Source organism: Vidua chalybeata, chromosome 1 (assembly GCF_026979565.1).
Source record: "Vidua chalybeata isolate OUT-0048 chromosome 1, bVidCha1 merged haplotype, whole genome shotgun sequence".
NCBI lineage: Eukaryota > Metazoa > Chordata > Aves > Passeriformes > Viduidae > Vidua > Vidua chalybeata.
The window spans coordinates 10,674,273-10,690,407 of NC_071530.1; the positions used below are offsets into that span (position 1 = coordinate 10,674,273).

At 42.1% G+C, this 16,135-nt stretch overlaps 1 protein-coding gene across 6 annotated transcripts in view; it reads left to right on the plus strand.

Moving 5' to 3' along the window:
- The first annotated feature begins 1,188 nt into the window (after window positions 1-1,188).
- The window catches only part of WDR37 (WD repeat domain 37), a 46,914-nt gene continuing 31,967 nt past the window's right edge, over window positions 1,189-16,135 (plus strand). The window contains exons 1-3 of one of the 6 annotated variants that reach the window (XM_053951153.1): window positions 1,207-1,252; window positions 9,841-9,872; window positions 13,677-13,854. In XM_053951153.1, coding sequence (XP_053807128.1) covers window positions 13,717-13,854 — 138 coding nt within the window. In that variant the 5' untranslated portion in view covers window positions 1,207-1,252; window positions 9,841-9,872; window positions 13,677-13,716. Of the gene's footprint in view, window positions 1,253-4,107; window positions 4,711-4,955; window positions 5,033-9,840; window positions 9,873-13,676; window positions 13,855-16,135 lie in introns of those variants that run through there. The other 5 variants (XM_053951145.1, XM_053951161.1, XM_053951162.1 and 2 more) reach the window with 5 other exon arrangements.

Below are 16,135 nucleotides of genomic sequence, written 5' to 3' on the forward strand. Positions count from 1 at the left end.
GTAATTTTTTCTTCTATCATTTTGCTAAAGTAACAAAACAAGCTACACAGATCTATCAAAAAAATAACTACTGAGATGGACATAGAAACCAGCATTTCATATGATGACAACAGAGTTAACAAGCAGCTCTCCTGCGACTGAAGCTCTTTTAGAATAGAAACTTCTCCCCTGGGAGGCAGAGATGTGTCTGTGCCTGGGGCACAGCTGGCATGGGACATCAGCAGGTGTACACAGTGACCTTCAGGCTGAGGGAAACCAGGAAAAATGTGCTTATAGATGATAGAGAAAAGAGGCTTTTTTTCCTAGTAACAACTACTGAAAACTTCTATACGTGCACTTCATAACCTGACAGTCAGAAACAATTAAGTTCCTGTCTTGCACAGACAAACAAAGCACTTTACCTGAGTCAACGCTGGTGAGCAGCAAGAAGTGACAACAAGTCCTGGTGGATGAGAGGCAAAGAAGCAGGGACAAAGGATGACAGAGACAAAACAAACCATTTTCACAAAACAAACAAGGAGAGACTTCCCAAGCCTTTAATTGGATACCAGGTTTTATGTCACCTGTATCATCTTTCCTTTTGCTCCCCTCCAGACTTGCTCTTTGCCTTCAAAGCTCTTTGTATTGAAAATTAAGCATGCTATTTTTTGTAATGCACTTCACTGGTATGCACTTCACTGTAACCTCAGAACTTCTACTCCACCCTGCATAAACAGAATGCCTGAAGTGACATGCGGCGTGGGTTTTTGCTCTCCCCGGCTGCACGCGGCTCTTGGGAGCCCGGCTGTGGCGTAGCTTCCACGTGCTGCCGGGGTTTGCTGCCGCGGGTTCCCGGACACGGCTCCGTGTCTCGGGCGCGTGGGCTGACCAGTCTCTGTTACCGTGCGCTAGGGATCCGGCAAAGAGGAAGGAATTTGTCCATTTACTCCGTGCTTGGCAGGAACGGTTTATTGGTCACGTGGCGCGGTTCGATGGAAAGACGCGACCGCTCCCGGCACTCGCATGGGAGCAAATGGCGTCTGCGTGCCGGCGGGATAGGGCTTTATAGAGGGGCGGGGCGAGAGGATCCACGGCCTGCCGGCCAATAGGGGCGGCTGCCGTGGCGGTGACGTCAGCAACAGCGACCAACCAGAGAACCCCGCAGGGGTGGGCACCGAGCCAGAGCGGGCTGAGCGGGACCGTGTGGCTCGGGGCGGCCAGCACGGGGTTTCCCGGGGCCGGACGGCAGGGTGGTTACAGGAGCGGCACAGGGGTAAGAGCCGGCAGCGGGCAACATGGGGGCAGAAACCGCGGGGGGGAACAACGCGGGGGAAACGCGGGATTACAGCACTTGACTTATTTTAACATAAATTAAAAACCCTAATCTAAACCCAAACTCCGGGATGCAACAGTGACATATAGATGCTTTTGAGACTTAATTTTTGCATCTCCTGAAGTTCCCCATTTTCAAACACTCAGCTAACAAGGGAAAGACAGTTTCCTGTAACAACTGGAAAGTCTTTCGTTCACCTGAAAATTCAACCAGCTGCAAACCCCTGACATACTTTTGGTGTCTACTAAGAGAAAGGGAAGTGCAATGCCCACCAAACTGAAGAAAAACCTTTCAATTCTCCAGCAAGTTAAACAAGATGATGACAAGCTACACAATGAAATAAATGCTGAAACAAACCTGGGATTTGACCCCAGCCTAGAATGCATAAACTCCTGAAAAATGCTTGTCCTCACTTTTCAGATTTGTCAAGGAAAATCAACGGGCTTCTTCCCCTCCCATCACATCCAGACTTCTTCTTTTTCACAGCTTCCTGTTAATTTGCTCTGATGTTTAAGACTTCCACTTCATCCTTCTCAGCTACAGAGCTATCCTTGTTCCTGATCTCCCTAGAGAATTTCTCTTATGAGTCCTTTCCTGCCTGGAGCCATAGCTCTTCAGAAAATATTTGTCTAAGTGATCCACTTATGTGCTGAGCAAAAAACAACCTGGGTTTTATCTGAAATGAGAGGTAAATACTTCCTAGTCTTAACTAATCTTCTGTTCCCTTGACTCTTCTTAAAAGGCCTCTTTCAGGGAAGTGGGTTGGCTTCAGCTCGCTTCAGAGAAGACAGATGTCTTTGTAGTAAGAATGTAATACATATATGCTAAATATCGAAGTAGGATGTTGTATTTGCATTTCATTCTGCTATCTCAAGCTGATGGAAAGAGTGCTACGATGGATGGCTTCCAAATGTTTTTCTACAGCATAAGCTGAATGAATAATGGTATAGGAAACCACTCTTCTAGGAAGGAGTTATTAGAAGGTTTCCTATATGAATCAAGAAATAACCCTTGAGTCCTTTTCTCCTTTAAATTTTTTTTGGTTGGTTGGTTTGGTTTTGTTTTTATTTCTTTTGGTTTGAGCTCTGGACAGAAGGCTCTGCCTTTTCCTGCTACATTTACAGGTTTGAAAAATGCTAATTTGGAAGGTTCAGCTATTGTTCTGTTGTGTTGCTGATCTCCCAAGCCTCCTATCTTGTCTTTTCTTGTACAGCTCTGGGTGCAGAAGTAGATTTGTCCAGGACAACCTAACTTCTTCCACTATATTTACTGTATTGTTGAAAAAGCTTCTTAGCTATTGAAAAGATGCTGATTAGTACTGCCCTGTTTCCCTAGGCTCCTGCATTGGTATTTATGTCTCCTGTTTTGTGCCAGGTAGTTTGTGAAAAGCAGTCTTTTGTTCTCTACTTGCTCCTATACATTACACAGTGCCTGCTACTCTTGCAGTGCTGTGACAAAACCAAACCAGTAGCAGAGCTAGAGTGACAACAGGCTACTTGTCATTCTCTTCTCATGAAAAAGCAACTGCATCCATACAGGGCCTGTTCATTTTCAGGTAAGGCATCCTGTACCAAGGAAAAAGTTGTTTAAGCCCATCTTTCCTCATTTCAGTATTTTGCATTTCTTCAGGTAAAAAAATGGTCATCTCTGTAATGCACTCTGCTCCTGGGGAGTGTGCTGCTCCAGAGGAGAAGGATGCTGCCAGGTGTTCTCCCCAGGAAATCTCTAATGTGGATCTTTGTACTCCTGCTGGACATTTTTTTCCTTCATACATATAGGTAAAATTGTTACAGTAGAGTAGTGTTATATTAGCGTAATTTTGGTAGGGATTATGAGGCCTAAAAATGTCTAGTTAGAAACTGAACAGCTGAGAACTCGAATTGTCACTTGGCTAAGATGGCTGAGCCACCCACAACTGCACCAACTCTAAAGAGAATTCGAAGCATCAAACTGAGGCGTTCAGTCAGGTTGTGTTCAGCTTCCTCCTGGGCACCTCTGCTCTATCTCTTGTCCCTCTCCTTTTGCCTGTGCAGTCCCCCCTCTTTTCCACTCCTTGAAGCTATTTAGCTATTTAGTTTGCTCCCTTTTAGTGGCTTTGAAGAAGAAATTGGCTAAAATTACAGGATGTTCTCGACCAGTTAGGCTGGTGATTTTGGAGAATGACCCCCAGTAATGAGAAATATGCTAGTAAATAGGTAAACCACTATTTTTGTTGCTGTTTAATACAGCTTTAAGACACGACTGCACAGAAGTGAGTAGAAAGAAAAAAGACAAATGAGAACTGCAGGCAGATTTGTAGTTGGGAAGCACATTAAAAGAAAATGTAATATTTCCAGCTCTCACTGGCACATGTTCTTCTGGCCTTTTTACAGACCTCTTCTAAGGCAGTTAAGATAATCTGCCAGAAGAGAGAAAATAATTAGGCGAAGGCCTCTTTTGACTTTCACTATCTGCTACAATGAATAAGAATTTTAGGTGGAGGTTTGTTCCAAGTGCTAATCAGCAGAGGAATTAATCACATTTCAATTACGCGTTGTAGGCTTCAGAGCGAACAGCCTACTTGCAGAACGTCGTGGTTAGCTTTGATGCGCCGCCTCTGTCACTCCGTCTGCAGACACAGTAGAAAAATTCCACATTCAGTATCTCCCAGCCCTTCTATATTAAAAAAATATGGAATTCCAGTGGTGTTCCCGCAAAGTTTCATCTCCCTTGTCAGTCCACCTGATCCAGTGTTACCGGAGGTAACTGACTTACTAAAGCAGCAGCAGTTTTAATTCGGTACCAGTAACGGTAAACTAACACAGCGTTACCCCGAGGGGCCACGCTCGGGACGGAACACACCCCGCTCTTCAACCTCCAGCGCTGCGGTGACGCGGGGAGCAGCGGGGCCGGGGAGCGCGGTGGTGGCGGGGCAGCTCCTGCCCGGCCCCGGCGGCATTCCCGAGCCCGCGGGGCTCTCCCTATGGCCGGGGCGTTCCCGAGCCCGCGGGCTGTGCCGGGCGGGAGGCTCTCCCTGTGGCCGGGGCGTTCCCGAGCCCGCGGGCTGTGCCGGGCGGGAGGCTCTCCCTGTGGCCGGGGCGTTCCCGAGCCCGCGGGCTGTGCCGGGCGGGAGGCTGTCCCGGTGCCAGCCCGGAGGCTGTCCCGGTGCCAGCCCGTCGCCATCGCGGCTCGGAGCGGGGGCCGCGCCGCTTCCGCCGGATGTCGCCGCGAGGGCTCGGCACCGGGGAGGCGCGTCGTGCCCGAGCGGCGCCGCGATCATCGCTGCAGCTGCTGCCTCGGCTGCTGCCCCTCCCGCCTTCTCCTCCTCCTCCTCGTTGTCCTCATCCTTCTCCTCCTCTTTCTCCGCGCCGCCTGCGGCCCTGCCCCTCCCCGCCCTCCACCGCGGCTGTGGCTGACAGGTGAGTGCGGGGGCAGCGGGGCGCGGACCCTCCGCCATCTTCGCGGCCGCCCGAGGGGCTGAGGGGTGCGGGGGTCCGGGGCAGCGGCGGTGGCACCATCGCGGTGGTACCTGCGCGGTGCCACCGCCCAGGCCCGCGGCGCAAACCGGGGCTCCTGCCCGGGCACCCCCTCCCTGCCCGTCCTATTCAGCTTTATTTCCGCGTGAAATGACTTGCACGTTCTCCTATAAAACCCCGAAATAACCGAAAATGAGCTCTCCTTCCTCTTCTGTGTGTCGCGGGTTTTGAGCCCTTCCAGCCCGAGGCTGTAGGGATGTTCCAGGTCGGTAGGGAAGCCGAGGGTGCTGCTGAGGAGACTCCTGTCGCTAACTTTGTTCGTGTGCTGCTGTCTATCCTAAGGACAGGCCAAGCGTAGAGCCCCAGTAGTTTGCAGGTGGAGTTCAGATCCTCTGACACCTGCACAAATGGAGTAAGCGTGAAACGCCCAAATTTCTGAAGTGAGGCACAGCTAAATGATGAGGGGAGCATTGTTTGTGGTGGCATGGGGTGAATCTGGCCTTCAGCAGTGGGAGGATGACATGAAAGTGTCCAGATGGATAAAAGTTGTCTGCAAAGAGCCATATTCAGTAGCTCTCTCTGTTTCTGAGTTAAAGCCTTGTGAAAATAAGTTTGAGGGAAGAATAGATAGGCTTAATGTATTCAGAGGTTGAGTGGATGTTAGGTTCCATTCCTTACGCAAAGACGAGGAAAACTTCTCTCAAGTTATGTTGATCTGTGGCTCAAGGACATCATGGTGTTTGTGAGAAAAGAGAAACTTCTACGTATGTTTTTATCTCTCTTGTCCAGCTTGTCAAATTTATTTTGTTACTGTGGTTAAAGTGGGCTTTCTATAACAGTAATGTCATGGGAGGTTTACGTAAGGAACTGGTGGAACAGCTTCTTTGAGGTGATTCAGTGTCATTGAGTACACCTTGACACGATACAAATGTCTGTTGTTCAGGCACCCATTTTACAAGATTACAACTGCATCATTTTCCTTGAGCAAATTTCTGAAACTGCTTTCCAATCAAGCCTGCTGCTGGCGTTTCTTGATGTTTTTGAAAGAGAGCTGGTAACCCCAAGAACCCACAAGTATGTTTTCTAACGAGTAGTTTAGATTAGATAATCTTTGTGCATGGTATCAGCTCTAACCTGTCTTGTAATAACTTTAGATGTCACTTTGTGTGTTGTGGACTTGGGCAATTATTTTAAGAAAAGGTGGCACCAAACATTAGAATTTAAGGCAGAGGCCAACTGTGATGTTGATTGTCTTTTTAATGCCAGTTGTTTATGTGTATGTTTGTCCCTGAACTAGATTTAGCATGTTAAATCTAAAGATTTTAAGATGAGACTGCCTCTTTAATATAGACAGGCCCTTCCACCATCTATTTCTTTAATTCAGGACTTGTTTGAAGCATGCAGTTTTTAGTATGGACTGAAGTGCTTAAGTTTGTTGGTACAGTCACAAGATAAATATTGTGAGTGTGGTGATAATGTCTTACAAGAAGACCTTCTATGAAATCCTGAAATTGCAAGCCAGAGCTAGTATGTGCCAAGTAAGGAGGAATTAAGTGGTATTGCATTCTGTAAATTTGAGATGAGATTAGAATCATTTTATCTCATGGAATTTTAAGTCTTGGAGCTAAGACTAGTAGATTCTTTTATGAGGTAAAAGCCAGGGTGAGGGGCTTTTTCTGGAGGCCAAGCCTTCAAAGCCCCTGTGGGAGAGTTGGTTACTGCTCTGTGAATGACATCTGAGGAGTGGACAGGAATCAGGATGGTCTTCTTGCAAGCCAGAATGACTTTATTTTCTCATCTGCAAGCCATATGTACTGACTATTTTTAGGCCTGGTGTTCAAGATGGTAGGCTGGGTGCTCACAGTGCTCTTACATGGACTGTTCTCTGTAGTTCTCTGTAGTTCTCTGTGCTAGACCACATGAGGTAATGCTTCAGGAATGTGCTGTACAGAGATTATTTATTGGTGCTTCTGAAGAGCTTGCTAGATATATTACAGCTAGAGTCAAAATTACTTGCTTTTGTTCAAGTCTTAAGAATAAAAAATTCTAGTTTACTGGCAAGTAATATATTCCCAGATGAAGAGCAGTGATACTAGAGGCCACTGTGCTTGAATACAACCATAATAGCAATTAATTTAATACATCCATAACAATTACACAAATATTATTTGTTTAGAGACTAGCAGAATAAGAGTCTGGCTTCTGAGTGTGGTGCAGTACTTCTGTGAACAAACACCTGGTTAAATCTGCTCTTCTCTTGAACTTCCTTAGGATTCCTCACCCTCAGGTCTTGTATTTGCATCCCTGTGCCTGCATGGAGGCTACTTCTAGGCCATTAGGGATTTGCTAATACAGAAATGGGAGCTGCAGTGTCTGTGAAACAGCTGAGGAGATAAAGTACCCATCAAACATATTTTAAGAGTTAACCAGCTGTAAGTAATTTAGCAGGACCTGATGCTGTCTGTTGAACTCTTCAATAAAGTCAGTTCATCAATACCTATAAATAAAAGAAGGTACAATATATACTGATAGGTTACTAACTAGTGTTGAACATAAGATTATATAGTGTACCTTGCACCATTTAAACTAGTTGAAACAATGAGCATCTCAGTGAGCACAGGTGGCAAGGGTCTCAAAGGGAAGCTTTCAGGATGTCAGCAATTTCACTAAATAGGTCTTAGTCTGATGATTATTAGTGGACTCAGGAAGGTTTCTACTATATTCAAAAAATAAATCCAAGTCTGCTAATTATTGTTGTTTAGTATTAGATAATATAAGCTTGTATGGTGAGAGTAACATTTTTTGCTTTAGCAGACTGTAGGCAGGCTAGGTCAGCCTTGCATTTTGGTGTGACTGCAGCATTTGCTGACATAGTTGAATTAGCAAGATCAAAGCTTGCTAGCTGCAAAACTGGGCTGGCTTATATTTGGATGTTGCTGTTAGAAGCTTGCTTAGAGTAGGTACTCACTAATATGTTAAAGTCTTTATCCTTGATTTCAGCTGTATACCATGCTTCAAATGTATTGGTGCAGCTTCTTTACTTTGCTTTCTATTGAAAGGAGGTTGTCACCTTCAGTGGTGGATGCCTTTTACATTTTGAGGAACATCCAGTTTAATTTGAAAGAAAGCTGCACTAAATTTAGAAAAAGAAAAATCAGTGTTGTAATGCTTGAGTGGATTTCACAAGGTTTGAGCACGCTCTTTAGTGTTTCTAGCATCATCTGTGATGATCTGGAATGGTTTTGTTTCCTAAATATTTACCTTTAGCAAAACAGCTAGTCTTACCAAGAAGTCTGTTTAGCCTGATCTTTCTCAGGTGTGCTGTAGTGTTGCAGCTTGCATTGAATTAATGGCACTTGAATGTACAGCATCACTGAAGCAAATTGTTCACTGAAGACCTCAAAATAGAAGTTTTACTCCTTTAAATTTGATTTCTTTGCATATTAATAAAAGAGTGTAGTGGCATATGTTGATACTTAAATTCCCTTAACTCATGAATAATGCTGTCAAACTGAGTTCCATGTAATTAAGAACCTAATAACTGTAATCATTCTCCTCTCTTTCTGTTTTCCCTCCCAGCTTTGTGGAAAAAAAGAACCTAAACCCACACACTCCCTTGCATTAATGGGCATTTTGGTATTGTAAGGTTTTAATGCTGCACTAGACAATAATTACTATACTAAAATGCCTTTGTGTTTTATGTAGTATACACAGAAATTTTCTTCTAAGCCATGTTTGAAAATGGAAGACACGAGACGAAGACATTTAAGCACACACAAATACACTAAAATTGTATGGGTGTTTTTTTTTTTTTTTTTTTAATTTGACACAATCATTTAAATAGTAACTATTGCTATTTCTAAACTCTAAAGAAAATGGAGCAGGGAGATGTTGGGGAAGGTGTTGCTGAATCTTCCTGATGCTTTCCCTTTACAGACTTGTGTGTTGTCTTAGATGAACAAAAAAGGAAATGCAATACTGTAGCCATTCTGTCTGTGCTCTGACACATCTTAAAACAGCTTTTCTCCCTGACTTCAGCAACATGCATACCCCAGGAATTCTTTCCTTTCAGCAGCCTTCTTGTTCTGTGTTCAAGAGCAGAAGTAGGCAAGTATGATTAGTTACTGCTGCAGTGAGTTTTTAAGTCTGGTAAGGCCAGTGTGTGCACTCTCGGTGCTGTTTCTCTGTTGTAGCTGACTAAAACAGTAATTGGTTACACATCTGCTCTTTACTGTTACTCTGATGAAATATTTCCTGTGACTGAGTACATCTGTTATAGAAAGGTAGGTGGTGGAACTTTAACACACTGTAAAATATCCTGTGAGTTTAATTAAACAGCATATCTGAAATACTGGAGTGTCTTTGCATTCTACAAGTACTAACCACCTCTGGTCTACATGAACATCTTTTACTCCCCTACTTCTGCAGATTTATGTTGCTAGAAAGGTTCTCTCGAGGCTTTGACAGATCATTGTGTGAAGCCTGTGCAAATGGAGTGTTTTCCAAAACGACTGAGCAGAATGGCTCAGTATGTGTCTTAGTCTCACTTAGTAATACAGTACTTGTCAAGTGCCACCCTTAGTGAAAATAGTTTAATAATACAATATGCTTCCTCTTTCTCCCTCTCTCCGTTTTTTCTCAGAAAGTACTTTTGTTCAGCCTTTTTTTATGCTTCATTGTTAATTTCTAGCTTCTGTGAATTTAGCTTCGTTTGATTCAGGAAGCAAGATTCCAGTATTTCTTGGTGGTTTTTCCATCCTACTTGGGGCATTACTGAGTATAAGGAAAGTGACCTTAGTGAATTTTTCTTTTCATAACCCATTTGGAACACTCGAAAGTTAAGATTAGCTATATCTGGCTAATAATATATAATGGATTGTTTTGAAGTACTTTTTTCTTGGTTTCATTGGGATTTGGTGTCTAGCCTTGACTTGTGTGTATGTTTTCCTTCATCCCCCCTTTCCTGTTGCCTGGTGTGTTCTAACTACAAAAGTTTCAAAGAATTGAAAGACTTTGACTGGTTTGTGTACTACTGACTGTTTCACTAATCAATATTTAATGTGGTTTTCATAGGATATGTAACATGACACTGATATTCTGGACAGGTAATTTTCATTGCTTGAAAACCTTACATAATAAGGGGAATCAGGTAACTGCTAGAAATGAGCACCTAATTTCTTTTAGCATCATATTGCCAAGGATCTGTTTTGTGAAATCTACTCTTGAAAAATCTATAGTTTCTTACTGCTGCAATTAGAATCAGAAGAGTTATGAAATTGTCAAAGTGAAGTTAATATTTAAAGGGACACTGTCACTATTTTAAAACTGAATTTAAATCCTTGTTCTAAAAATACTCGTTGATTATTGCTCCATTACTCAAAGTTTGTAAGGCTGTTTGGTGGGATTCAGAACAATAATATTAAAGGCAGTGAAGCTATTCCCCTTAACTCCTCCTTCCCATCCTCTGTATGCACATGCCTGCTTGTGGCCTCTTTGGTTTCAGCTTTGCTGTGGCTGTGTGCACCCTCCTGCCGAGCCTGGGAACAGCTGCATGTTTGCCCTCTCCAGAACGTGCATGGGTGGTGTGTCATGCTGCTGCATGAGGAGAGGGCAGTCCCTGGCAGTGACATTGGCTGCAGGTGCAGTGCTGCTACCAAACAGAGACAGTGACGGCCGTGATTCCTACCCAGTCTGCTCCGTTTGCTCACGAGCTGCCAAAGTAGAAATTTCTATGTAGACAACGTGAGCATTTCAGTCTGCAAAGATGTAATCTCATGCATATGACTGTGTCCCTTTAAATTCTATGTGCTAGAGTGTATAGTTGCCAAATCTTTGTGTACTGATGCTGAGTGCTGCAGTTGATTCATTGAGGGAAGGGATAGCACCCAGGGGGGACCATGAAAAGCTTCAGGAGTGGACCCACAAAGTTCAACAGGGCCAACTGCAAGGTCCTGTACCTTGGGGTGGAGCAGTCCCCAATATCAGTGCAGGCTGGAGGGTAAATGGGTTGAGAGCAGTCCAGCAGAGAGGGACCTGGGGGTACTGGGGCCTGAAAAGCCAGACATGAGGCAGAAATGTGTGCATGCAGGCAATGGCATAAGAAGATGTGGACCTGTTAGAGCTAGTCCAGAGAAGAGCCACAAAAGTTATCAGTGTGCTGCAAACCTCTTCTGTGAAAAAAAAAAAAGCTGAGAGAGGTGGGGTTTTTAGCCCAAGAGGATTCTCTGGGGACACCTTATCAGGGTTTTTCAATACTTAAAGGGAATTTTGGAGAAAGGGAGACTTGTTACCAGGGACTATATTGATATGACAAGGGGTAATGATTTTAACCTAAAAGAGGGTAGATTGAGATTAAATAGAAGGAAGAATTTTTTAAGTGAGGGCGTAACATCGGCACAGGCTGGCCAGAGAGGTAGTGGATGCCCCACCCGTGGAAACATTCAAGGTCAGGTTGGACAGGGCTCTGAGCAACCTGATGCAGACAAAATGTCCCTGCCCATTGCAGAGGAATATGACTAGATGACCTTTAAAGGTCCCTTCCAGTGCAAATCATTCTACTCAAAAAAAGGATATTGCTCGGTAATGTGCTCCAAAATGAAGTAGCTTGGCACAAAGGGCAAGTGGAAACGAACATAGTTAAAACATTGCCTCCTAAGGCATAAGCCACATTAACATCTTTGTGCCTAACAGTTCAGAAGCCATATCTGGCAGGGATTAGAAATTGCATTTTGGGTTTTTTTACCCCCCTCTGCCCCCAGATCTTAAGTGAAATGGTCTTAATGGATTTATGGGATTATATGTTGTTTTAACAAATGTACCTGTGTGCACACTGATGGTTCTGGCCTTAAAATGTAATCCTAAACTGCAGAATATGGTAACTCAAAGCCATTGAAAGAGAGGTTCCCAAGGGAGCTAGGAAGCAGGATGGAAGAGGGGAGAATATATATGTGTGTGCTTGGGATCTGATCCTCTTTTGAAAAGAAATAGAAATGTGATGAGCACGGAAAACCTGTTCCTCATTCTTGACCATATGTCCGTGAACAGGAAGATACTTAGTGAAGCCCAGAAAATTGGCAGTAACTGTTTATGGGATGGACTTTTTAAACATTTTGTAGAGGAATCTAGTCATAGTGAATAGCAGAATTTAGGCAAATAAGGAAATACCCGATGGTAGCTTTTTCTAGTCTCTTCTTTAATTTGTGAATATAGCTATTTAGTTACTACTGATTAATCACACATAAAAAGCTCTGATGGGATTAGGTGCAGGGGAGGACTCTGTGGAATCCAGAGGATATGAAAAATAAAATTTAGTACAGTACAGGTCACTGGTGCAACCTAAATTTTATTTTAGATTCACTATGGAATTGGTGTCAGGTTACTGGAACGCAGTTGTTCCAAAAGCTAATTAAAATACTGAGTTCTTTAATAAGGATGGATGGGCATTAAAATCTTAACTAAATCTAGTCTCATTTTTGATACTAATATCTATATCTTTATACATTTTCATTTTGTGATATAAAACCCAAAGAAGATTTCAAGCTCTTGTTATTCTCTGTGCATACTGTGATTTTGGTAAGGTATGCTTTTCCTTGGCTTTATGATCTGTTGGAAAGCTGAAAACACCATGTCAAAGCCCTGAACTGGTTAATGCCTGGTCTTGTTAATAGCAGTGGTGCTCATTCCTAGCGTGAGATCCAGCGTGTTGGCGGATCTTAAATTGGCAGTGGCCCTGGGTTTGGTTTACATTTTCTCTGACCAACTTGTGTAAAAGGAAGCTCAGTTGCCTGGTTAGCTTTGCCAACTCTGCTCTCCTATTTCTCTGCAGACTATTGCACCTATTTTAATTGTTGTTTCAGAAATGATTTATGCTGGAGAATGAATTTTTATTTTGTTCTCGTTGTGCATGATTGAAAAATTTTGAGTAATCAATCCTGAAACATTTGAAACGTTTAATAACTGGTACCCCATGAAACAAAAAATAATTTCTGTTGAATGTCAGGTTTAAATTTTAAAAAATCCTGTAATTAAATGCTTGTAAAAATAAGATTTTGACATATTTATGCAATCAAACATAATTTGATTTTTCATATATATTCTCCACATTTATGCAATAAATCAGAAATAATTTGATTTTTCTTAAACAGGGGAAGCAGTAGCTCATACATGGTAATACTGTTTGGTGATACTGTCAGGTGTTTTTAGGCATATTGAAATGCATGTATTTGGCTTTATCAAGGTGGCAGAAATGAACCATATCACCAGCAGCCTGTTAAGTCAGGTGCACTTTCACTGCTCTCATAAGTTCATGGGCACTTTCAGTGAAGTTCATGGGCACTTTCAGTGAAAGGAAGTGAAACCATGAGCTGCCAAAAATAGTAGAAGGTAGTTTTCAGGACTTCTGTCATGAAAATTAATTTCTGCCTAAGCCTGAGTAAGGACATCTGTTAAATTTTGTATAGCAATGTTTAAAGTTGAATATTACATTTTTAACCTGACAGTGTCCCTAAATTACCATGTTTGCTTTCATTTTCCAGCTGGGTTTTAATTTTGCATGCATTTCAGTGAACTTTAGTATGCATAATAATTGTTTCCTGGAAGCATTTTGGGGCTGTCTTTGCTGGTGTTCTCCAAAATGAGCAAGGAAGTAGAATTTATTTTCCTTTTGTGGAGGTTTGTTAGCTAATGAATAAATAATGCAGAAGCAATCCCATTCTATTTACATATATGCATATGGTTTTGAATTTAATGTTGTTTGAAGAACAGCTGTAAGTAAGAGGCATCTCTTCTTTTTAATGACAACTCAAACAACTCCAAAGTTTAGTAGAACTAAATACTTCCATTTTGAGAAAAATATTTAAATAGTGGTGTGGTTGGCAAAGCAATTTGTAATGTATAATGCTTGTCCTTAGTTTATCATAGGAGCCTCTGTGAAGCTGTTTTTTTGAAGTTATGCCAATAGAAAGTGGAAGCTGTGCATCTGCTCGCCAAGCAAAGCAGAAACGTAAATCACACAGCCTTTCCATCCGGAGAACCAACAGTTCCGAGCAGGAACGGGCAGGACTGCAGAGAGACATGTTGGAAGGGCAGGTAAGGTGATACTTGGGAGAGCTTGCATCACTTTTTTATGTGTTTCCTATTGGGAGAAGCTAAACAAACTTAAATATTGAAATACGTCCAGTAAAGACGCAGGAGCAGCAGATTTTGTTGCTTGTAAGTTCTCACTGCCTTTGGAGATCATTGATGTGAATGTTGACAGTGTTTGAGGTTGTGTTGAGACCTGTGGAGTTTTATCAGCTTCTGTGTATTTTTAGATGAATGGTAAAGCCATAAAACAGTGTAAACCCCAGCCTGTTTATTCACTGCAACCTCTCCCTACCGCCTGCAAAAGAAAAAGTTCAGGATTGATTCTTGCTTTCATAGATTTGCGCTTGGAATAGTAGCAAGCCAGAAATATGAATAAACCAAATACTTCTTATAATGACTCTGATAGGGAAAATATTAGTTGGAACACTGTTCTGCATTCCTTTCCATAAAGTAAACAAATACTGCCTGTCTGACAGAAGTGTGAGCTAACTCAGATTTTTGTTTGTGTGGGTTTTTTCTTGTGTGGCTTAAATTAAGGTGTGCTATTCTGGGATTAAATTTAAGGGAAGAAACAGCAGCCACTGCTTCTGTAGCTTTCTTAGTCATGGCAGTGTAGTGGATGCAATCTGGACTTGGAGTGTTGCACCTAAAAATTCTGAGATTACCTGTAGGTAAGTCTGTCAGAAGCAGTACTGGCAAATATTAGGAAATACCAGTTTAAAAAGTATTTATTGTCAAATTGACTACACAGTGTAAGTGTGGAACTGGCAAAGATGATGCAAAGCATGATTTTTATGAGACAGTTGGTTTGAAATACAAATGGAGTTTGGTTATGAGAAACTTCACACTGAAGTCTGCAGATAACACTGAAGGGAAAACCTGGTGTTTTCTCAGTGTTGCGACTGGTTTTTTTTTAATTGAATCTATTTTTTTCAGTAAATCATAGCATTAATTTTCTGGGAATTAACAGAGCCTAGATTGTTCCTTCTAGTCATCTAGAGGCTGGAGAATCAAGTATTTGGATAAAAAACTCTTCATGCATTTGGAGCTGCTGCAGCCTTACTTCAGGAAGGGTGTGAAGGGCAGCTGATTGGTCAAGACATGCTGTCACCCCTGCATAGTAAACCAAAATGTTAAGCTGTTTAAAGTGTTTTAGGCTGTAATGCATAGATGTTTAAAGTGTTGTATCTATCATCTTGTTGGATTTTGTTGACCTTGAGCAGCTAGGTGGCAGATTCTATCAAGTAAGAGGGTATTAGTGGGCCTTGAGCTGTAAACCTCATGAGATCTAGCTGAGGACTTTTGCAGATAAAGAGATAACATTATTACATGCTGTTTTAATAAGCTATTTTAAACAATGCCAACTTTAAAGAGAGGAAAGGAAGTGAATGCATTTTACTCTGTTGGTTACTTCATTACAAGTTCAGATTTGTTTATACTTTCAGCTTTGAGAAGTGGTTTGAAAAACTTTTATACATCTCCTTTTTAGTTGCAAAAGTTGTTGGATAAGTTAGTTTCTTCAATAACCTTGCTGTATGAAATTAGTGGGTAATTGATTTTGAAATAATTCTTCTAACTTCAGTGTTTCTCATAATAGTGTTTAATGTATTTAGTATTTTTGTTTAATTAGTTTTGTTTCAAGATGGTTTTAATTAGGATCTCTTTTGCTTCTGGTTGTCTGTGAATGCCTGAACAACAGCACCATATCAAGGGAGAGGCAGATGAAGAAAAGGAATGATGTAGAGGGGCTTAAGGAGCATGATCCCACTTCTTCCAGCACAGTGCCACAGCTTAAACCAGCTGTGAACCTGTGTAAAATTGCTCACAAAGCAGGTGTGCTCTGTATCATGCCTATGAGTGGTTTCTCTTGCTCTCTCTTTAAACTTGGGGAATAGCTTACACAGCCAGGGTCACGGCTGGCCTTTCCCGCTGTGCCTGCAGACAATTCCCGGGGCTGTGGCGGAAGGTGACTCAGTTAAGTGAAAACTTTTTTTTTAAAGAAGTTTATAGCTGGCTACCTAGGTAAATAGTAAGTGTAGTAATCCTTTTATTGTGGTCTACAAGCAACTGAAGAATAGAATGCTCGAGTAATATCTCAGGAGGGAAGGATTAGAAATTGTAGCTTTCTTCACACTTAGTTATGGTTAGTGACAAAAGTAGGTAAATGTTAAAAATACATTTAAAATTTTAGTTTGTCTTAAGCTTTGGTAATAAGATGCCTTGTGTTTACAACTTTCTAACCCATTGCATAGCCAACTTTTGAATTACTTTGTCAAACAAAGGT